Genomic DNA, 9,424 nt, shown 5'->3' with positions numbered 1-9,424 from the left:
CTGTGTGTAATACCCTATTAATATTATTTTATATTTAGAAATAATCTGCCGATAAAGTATTCTACTGCGGTGTAAGGGCGGCCGCACATTTTATACTGAGATTTTTGTACCCATTTATGTTTATCTATGCTTAAATCAATGTTCTACAGTCTGTAAAGTACGTATCTGAGGAGTCTCGTTATTTTTAGTTCAGTCACGATATTATTATTTTCAAAATAAATAAATCTTAAACTGTTGCAATCATCGAGAAAGAATCATCTTTGATATAGCTCGAAAAATGTCCTCTACTATATAAACGGTGACGTAGACAGACAGTGTCCTCGGAAAATAGTCGATTAGAGGTGGCTATCGACTTTATCCGTGTGATATTCACTTTTTGAGATTAATTCAGAAAGATTTTTAGGGATAAAAATTACCCTAAGTCTAAAATAGTAACAAATATTCATACATACATTCGGGTTTTTAATATTAATAGGAATCTGCACAGCGTCCGGCGAAGACGAGGACCCAAAAAGTAATCATTTGCTATAATGCTCAATTTTGCGTTTTAGGTTTCGCGGAATATTTCATTTTACACGTTCTGCGTTAGTAGAAAATGTGCGGCTGACCTTATGAAAAATGTTTATATTGACATGTTTATTAGATGGTGAATATTATATGTATTTATGTAATTTAGATGCGTTTACAATAAAATGAACACTAGTGTTTAGCCATTTGAACAGTCCACATTTGATGAAACTTTTATAGACATTTAACCCTGACGTCTTAAAGAGTAGTAAATAAGTCTGACGTGTCGATAATACTTGTAATTATATGACTTTAAAAGCTACGATGCCGCAGACAGACATGTTTTAAAAACTAAAGTAACAGGCCGATTATGAAGCTGTTTTTTTTTATCTGGAGTAATAGAAATTGTTCTTGGTCTACGATGAAGATCCGATAAGCCAATCCGGAATTATCGGCGTTTTTATATTATTATAACGGAAATAATTTACTATCATTAAAGTCGTTATTCTAGCTAAATTAAAATGTATCGGTTGATTTTCAAAGATTTTTCCAGAAATATCTGGATTAGGAGCGCCACAAGTATTATTTATCCAATTGTGTGTATTATGGAAGAAATAGACAAATACGCCTATGAGTTGCAACCTTTTTTTTTAGATAAATAAGGCCATGAGTTAAAATCTTTTTTAGATAAATAAGCCTACCTACCTACCTACGTCTTGTACCAGAAATCTTTGTCTATGATAAATTTTATCCCAATCGGTTCAGCTATCCTGAAGGAGTTAATAGTTAAACCAACACAATTGTTTTATATTTTTTATTATAATGTCAATATGTCAAAAAGGGACTATTCAAATGGCTGTACTTTTACAGGTGTGTAATATTGTAATGATATTGTGAGTAAATGGTGACCTGTGTAATTATATAGTGCCAACTATCACAAAACTGATCATATATTGTGTTAAACTGATAAGTTGATAACTTCCATTTTTTTTAAGAAATCATTAATCATCAAACTGTCTGTGTTCTATGTGAGAAATTTGACGGGATGACCTTGACATAATAATCTTCAGTCTCCTTTAGAAAGAAATTTTCTCCTTTTTCTTGTAAAAAATCAACTTTCGAGAAATGAGAATTCTGCGGGGTACCTTTGATAAGAGCGAGTTCTCAGGACATTTCAAGTGACTTCAAAGAAAAAAGTTTTTAAATTAAATTAAATTAAAAAAAATATTGCTCTACTAAAATATTTACTTGCGATGAATTAAGGACCTACCTTCTTCTTACCTAATCCCAAATATAGTCAGGTGGTTAAAAGCTATAGAATAAAGAGAAAATTTTGGTTATTCCAGTCAAATGCGCTGTTGCATATTTCTTCTTGAATAAACAGTGAAAATTGTAATTCTACTTCTATATATGAGTTTCTTCTAACTATTCACATATGGTAATCAAGCTCAAATTTCTTACCACAGATAAAGGTTTTGTCTCGCACATTAATAATAATAAATAATTTAATAATATAGTCTGATTGTGGATGGTTAATAAATATATTTGTTATTCAACAACAATTCAAACAACTTCATGTTTATATGCATTCCAAAATGTTCAGTTGCTCCCATCTCCTGCAACTATAAAAAAATACTATTAATGAAAAATGAGCAACGAATGTGTACCAAATTTGAGTAAAGTGTAGAATTTGTACGTAGTTAGGTTTAAGTTGACACTTCATTTAAGTACCTTATGTATTTTTTTTTTACTTAATAAGTGACCAGAGAAACTACACCGAAACGTTTTAGAAATAACGATAATAAGTTTTCTTATGATTCTATTACATTTATTTGCTATGTACATTTATTATTTAATTTTTTTTTTGTATTTTTTTTACTAATAAGTGCGGATTCGTTAAGTTGAGTCACTTTGCAATTCTTTGGAAAATGATTTAATTTAAAATGTATAAACAAACATGAAAAAAAAATCATTTGTTGTTGCAAGGCAGTACTATGAGTCCAAAAGCATTTCTTGTCCATAGCAACAATCAACAAGATCATTATTGTCGTTGTAAGTTACAACTATGAAATCTAATAAATAATTAGAGATTTTTAGTACCCATAACACAAACTAGATGGCGAAGTGTGTATTGCAACATGCGTTAGTACTTTAATATATTGTATGTACATAAAAAATAATAATAAATTCATAATTTGTCGCCCATCTATAGCGTGAAGCACGACATTTCAATATAAAAAACTTCATAATTAGAACTTCTTTCTAATTATTTAATATAATTAGAAATTCTCTCTGATTTTTAAATTTAAGTAATTATAATTTATAGTTGCAAAGTCACTCAACTTGACTTTATACAGTTTGTATATTGTAATATATCTTTTGTGTATTTTTAAGTGCGGTAATTTATGAAAAAAAAATTTTTATTAAATTTAAATTGAATTTTATCTTTCGGAAAATACTTATTCAATACCGTAGGCCGAAATTACGCACCACGACATATCTCGAGACAACCAATAGCGGTGCAACCGGAAATATGGCTTTCTCTTTCATTGTTTTTGGAACGGAAGAGCCGGGACTCGGACAACTCCGCTTTTGGTCGACAATGTATTTTTCTCGTTACGATATTGTTGTTGGTCGCTATGCTAGCATTGGCGTATCTAGGATTATTTCGTAGGGTGGGCTGACCCCCGGCGTCATGTCTATTATTAGTATCTTAATAGAATTCCATATCCTCAGCACAGGTTTCTAGGGTGGGCACGGCCCATCCCTAGATACCTCGCTATATTATACGCCTGCATGCTAGGCCTACTGGTAAAAAAATTAATATATTAATCTACCCTCAAAAATGTTTACGTTCTCGGTATGTTTATGAACAATGTTGTAGTATAGCATGACTTACGTATATGAATCACTGTATGTGCTAAGGAAATGTAAATTATAGATATTAAGAGAATCAAATAAAGCATGTTTTATATTTTGTAGATTATGTAAACGCTCCCACGTGTCGCCGTATGCCGGTATTTGCTAATTATTTATTTGCATTTTTTTTCATGTACGTTTAAAGTTTATAATTTTAAAATGTTAATTACCTAAAGTATATTGTTGTCGCTCTGAGATCGGTTGACCTCGCAATCTTTACAGTCAGTCATGGGGTTTTTAATTATAAATTATTATTAATTAATTAATCGAAAACGCTTTCGGTATCTGCAATATTTATAATATCAAACAATTATTATTAAACTTGTAATACGAAAATGTATGAATAATTAAAAATTAATATCAAAAGGCGTTAATAGGTATGTATGGACACCCATGTAAGATTGATGTAACACTAAGCTAGTGCTTTGTATCCCGGACTAGTGTCATTTCTATTAAGAAAATATTTTATAACTTGTTTATTTGCTAATACATACAATAAAATATATAAAAAAATATATTGTTTGTTTTCTTTTTTTAATTTTTTGTCTGTTTGCCGAAAACTAGATTTATTTAAAATTTAATGTATTTGAGATATATTTAGCTTACGCCTTGTCGAATCTCACCATTTACTTCTTTAGCCATTAAATTTCTACCTACAATGTTGTGTACGGATTGCAGAGAGGGCAGATGGTAATTAAAAAAAATTGTCAAATGCAAAGCATCCAAGTCCTAGGCCATTCAATCGACTTGCTTTGTAGCAACAATGATAATTCTATAAATGAACATTCGCGCTACAATTAGTGTAAAGCTTTTGACTCTACCTACAATTACAATTTTTCTCATCCTCTTTTATTTAATATTAAATTGGGCCCTCTCTAGGTAACGGGTTGTTGAGAGGTTCAAACCGTAGATCTTAAATTCCTTCCAAGAGAGCGCATATATATATCAAAATATCACCTAATAATCAAACTTCCTCAAGTGAAATTTCCTCTAAGCAAAAAAAAACAATTTAGCTTTCATTCAAAAATATATGGACTGGCAGTTGGCACCGAAATACAATAATGTACTTACAGATGAATTGAAAAGGAGGTCAACCAACGACGGGTTCCAAAAGTGCGTGCGCTCAAGCAACTTTAGTCCCTGTGACAACAGCTTACTTGCATTGGATCACGTACGCAGTGGTAGTAGTTGCATAGGCGTATATAGCGGGGGGCCGTGCCCACCCAGAATGGTTAAGTTCCCACCCTAGAATTCTGGGTTACCGATTTAAAATTCTATGATTGACGCTAAAATATAAAAAATACAAAGAAAAATCAATTTAGTCAGTAGACCCGTTTTAGAGGCCAGCGTCCACAATGTAAACGAAATTTATATATCGAGTGTCGACTCTTTTTAATGGCATGGGCCAGGCCCACCCTAGGAAATAATACTAGATACGCCAATGAGTAGTTGCCTACCAAAGTCGACGCACCATGATTTCAATTTTCATTTCATTAATATAACTTGTAAAGAATAAAAAAAAAATTGCACTTCTGCAAGTTAATAGAGTTGTGCTTAGATAAGACTGGAGCCATAAGCCACCACACCAATGCATTATTCTGTAACGGTCACGTCAGATGTTGAAGACAATAATGAACGGGACCAGCCCAACAGTGGGCTCTGAGGAACCAAGCACCTTAGGCAGCAAGGTCTTCTCGTGAAACCATTAGAGTGCCAGTATGTAGAACCAGTAGTGATTCAGCCTCAAGGTCCTCAGTTCAATCCCGCTCTTGTTAATAGCAGTGCTCCAAGCAAAGGCTTTCCCTAGAATATTGCTCATGTTTATGAAGACAGTTTTTTTTACTTACTGCAGAACATCTAACTTTAAATACCTAGGAAGTTAAAATCTGAATGGAAATAAATAAAAACAAAATTCATTCATTCATTCATATTTAATAAAAAATAACAATTATAGTCAATTGTATACTTATCTAAATATAACATTATTTATTAGTTGGTGTCCAATTTTATAATTAAACAAAATTAATATTTAGATGATTTGTGTGAAGAATTTAAACCTTGTTTGGTTTTAAATATAATAATTATTAATAAAATTGGCAATAAAAAGTGAAAACTCATAAGTCTGTAATTCAAACATCTAAATACTGTATGATTTGTCATAAATATGTTTAAAAAATCGATCAATATATTTGTAAATTCTAGAAGTAATACTAATAACTCTCTAATAAGTACTAGGAAAAGTTAATTTAATAATAATGTTAACTAATTAAATAAAGAACTTTCACTCTACTTCATGTGATTTATTATGAGTTATTTTAATAATAATGAAAATTATGAATAATTTAATTTTGGTAACTAAACCAAAGAAATGGTATTTTTACCTACATAAAAATAAGAAATATGATAAAAACATTTAATATCAACTTATATAATTGATTGAATGATGATTATATAACTTAAAATAATAATAAAATACACAAATGTCTTTATGTTCAGATTGCTTGTTATACATACAAAAGTAACAGCCATACCATACTTGAGACATATTTAGACTTAATACAATATGACATTATTTAATAATTTTAAAATTAGCTTAAAGTATGCAATATTTAAAAATACTTCCAAATGTAGACAATTTTGATATAGGTACTCCGACTAATATAAATAGAACAAACATATTAAGTGCCAAGCGTCAATTTTCTATGGTTCTTTTTTAGACTGTGTCCTATTAAGTTATATAATGAATATTAAGGAAGATTATATCATAACATTATCCATACTGATACAGAAAATTATTAAATTGAATTATTTATTCTTACTTTTGGATAATACTAAACTGTTGTGATGACATTGTAGGAAGAAATTAACAGCTGGACTTTATATTATTAAATATCATATTTAAACAAGTTCAAGATACTTTGGTAAGACCCCATGCATACAGAAAACATTCACGAAGTCAGAATGCTGCATTCTCTATAATGTATGTAACATTAAAGCATCTTGTAGTTAGCAAGCAGCCTGGTCTGACAGCCTGAAATCTGGGCTGGTTTAAAAAGTTACAAATGTTGCACAGAACACAGAATGCCTGAACACTTTCCTTTGTGCGAGGCCTTCAAAGGCTAAAGACCTACTATTATAGGCCATGCACATATGGTCCAGTATAGAACCATTATTTATAAAATCATAAAACGTCGAGATTACATTTTTCATCTGATTTACTTGATAAAAGTGTGTTAAAAATAAAAACAATTCATCGAACTCAATTCTAATATTTAAAGGTATAAATTATGAAATAAATCATACTTACCATATAAAACATAACTAATAAGATGAAACTATTTTATCTTATTAATAGTGAAATTTCTATTAAAGTACATAACAATTATACTATTTACAATAAATAATTGTTATCATGAAATTATTATGCATCAATTCCATTGCAACAAATAGTCCCTATTTTCAAATACAATGTAATTTAGAATTGATATAAAATGGTTATATCTATTTTTTTATAGTTGCTTAAGTTTATTGCATTATTAAGGCTTGGGTAACATAATATTATGTTGCAACAATAAAAAAATAGGTATACAATATTAAGGCATTTTAAGCAATATTATTCATTCACTATGTAAAACTATATTGATTGCAATATTGTAGACTAATGTATTTTTATGTACAAATATACAAAATTTAATAATTGTGCATTATTATAATCAATAAGGTCTGATTTATATTAAAAAAGGCAATGCTACACTATTGCGCTCTAAATGTATATACCATACTGGTGTTATAAAGGCAGAATTCTTGCATAATTGTAATAATTATTCTCATTTACTTCCATCAAACAGTTTATGCTAAAAATAAATTATTCCTACATCAATCAATATAATATATTTCAATAGAAAACAATATGTTATATTAGATACTATTCTTAAAGCCTAATATAATCACTTTGTTTCTTTCTTAACTGTTACAGTCTTTTCTGTGGGTTTGGCCGAGGGTTTAATTGTGGATCATTTCTTTTTTCTGTCCTGAGTGCACTTGGGGCAGTACCATTTGCCCTTGGGCTTTATCTTAAGATCTACACATGCAAAGTGGAACCACTCGATAGGGCAGTCGAGGTTATCACAGCCTATCATTTCTCCGTAGGACACTTGGTGGCAAAGGCAGTAGGTGGGCTCGTTGGGGTCTACGGGCATGTCCAGCACGTCGCTGGGGTGTGCCATGCCGCCGACCGAGTCCAGGTCGGCGTTCTCTTCCTGCTCTTTGACTGTCGCGGCAGCGGTGGTGGTACCCTTGCGTTGCGCCTTCTTCTTCGCTGCGGACCTACCGCTCGCGACGGCCTCCTCCTCGCTCGACGCACCTGTACGCTTTTTCTTACCTGTCGTCGTTGCCGCCTTCTCCGTGCCTTTAAGTTTCTTTCTTCCCTTTTTAACGGTGGTGGGGTTGGTCTCTTGGTCAGCGGCCGCCTGCTGCGCTGCGCGGGAACTCATTACTTTCTCTTGAATTTCGGATTCAAATCGCGCGAGGTCAGAATCTAGGCGACGTATGTGTTTGTCCACGAGCTCGTAAGTTTGTATTGCGAGTTGTACCTTGTCGTCCCCGTACTCCTTCGCCTTGTTGAACAATCCCTGAATAGTGTTGACCTTTTCCTTTTTCGTTTCTTCGTCCATTTTAGATATATTCGGTAACAAATCATCGGCCATAAGATCGATTGTCTTCATTAGGCCGTGCGCTCTGTCGTCGAGGTCCCGCATCAGCTTAAAATTCCTCTGCAATTCTATGGGCAAATGCTGCAGACTGTCCAAATAATGTTCAAGATAAAGAGCTGAAGTCATTTTGCAATATTTTGTAACGACCGAGCTGAATAAAAATGTATGCCAGCAGCACAATAATGAAAGAAAAGTTTATTTAATTTACACTAACTTAATTTTGACACACCTAACATTTTAGCACACATAAGAAATTAGATAAAACCATTCAAAGATTATGAAAATAAAATCTAAAAACTGCACTCAAATCTTTACATTAAAACAAGCAAAGCAAGTTCTTTCAATTTTATCAAGCGAACGGAACGAAACGAAATTGGTAAATAACGTTTCTTTCTACGATCCCTCTTAACAATTTACAAAGCACTATAATTTTATAACTGGTTTTACTATGAAGACTAATTAACTTATTTGAAACAATTTACAAAGAAGTTTTTTTTTCAGCAAAATATTTGAAAATAATACAATTTTATTTTATTACATAAAATTAATTTGTTCTAATTTTGAATTACTAAAAAAATGTCAAATGGCTATTGTCTTTTTTCCAAGTAATTTGTGTAAAATGAAACGTGGCGAAAGGACGCTTTTTTTTCATGGATATTTTTATGGTGGGCACAGATTACAAAATATTTTGATTTTTACTGTACAAGAAAACGATGGTCTGTGAAGCTTCATTTGTGGTCTGTGCTGTGAAGCAAATTATGATGATCAAGCGTTCTCTGTCTACGGCAGTCTACGGTATCAAGTGATTTGTCTGTGGTGTATGGTTTACCAACCTAAAAATTTGTGTCCATAGAGTAATAGATTTCTTTTCTAATGAGGCGGGAAAATCGCGGAATTAAAAATATCATGAAATACACATTACAAAATAATAACTAATACGGATAAATGAGCTATTTTTTAGTTAATCAATTGTCCCTCCCCCTCTCTACCAGCTAAACGCTTGTAAAAATATATACAGGGTCTCCCGTAATTAATGGATAATACACAAATGGTAAATACACCACCTAAATAACTAAAACTAATTTGAATAGTTTTTCAAAAATCTCTACGAACCAAATTATATTTTTTTTCGGATTTTTCAAAATTTTCTTTCTTGAATCAGTTTTTCCGATGCAATTGAATCAGTTTTTTCAATGCTGTTGTAATTAAAATTATAGAGATCTGATTTTTGTTATAAAACACATACATTGCGGATTAAACTACCAATGTACTGTAATACTACTTTT

The 9,424-nt window shown here is 31.6% G+C and overlaps 1 protein-coding gene across 1 annotated transcript; it reads right to left on the bottom strand.

The window, feature by feature from the left end:
- Positions 1-5,342: 5,342 nt before the first annotated feature.
- On the bottom strand, positions 5,343-8,535 carry LOC112045582 (inhibitor of growth protein 5). Its single transcript, XM_024081834.2, has one exon. It carries the CDS (start codon positions 8,262-8,264, stop codon positions 7,440-7,442), a length of 825 nt encoding a protein of 274 aa, XP_023937602.1. The 5' UTR covers positions 8,265-8,535; the 3' UTR covers positions 5,343-7,439.
- Between the last annotated feature and the right edge of the window lie 889 nt (positions 8,536-9,424).

Source organism: Bicyclus anynana, chromosome 19 (genome assembly GCF_947172395.1).
Source record: "Bicyclus anynana chromosome 19, ilBicAnyn1.1, whole genome shotgun sequence".
Taxonomy (NCBI): Eukaryota; Metazoa; Arthropoda; class Insecta; order Lepidoptera; family Nymphalidae; genus Bicyclus; species Bicyclus anynana.
Note: the sequence above shows the minus strand (reverse complement) of the source record. Positions and strands in the feature narration are given on the sequence as shown.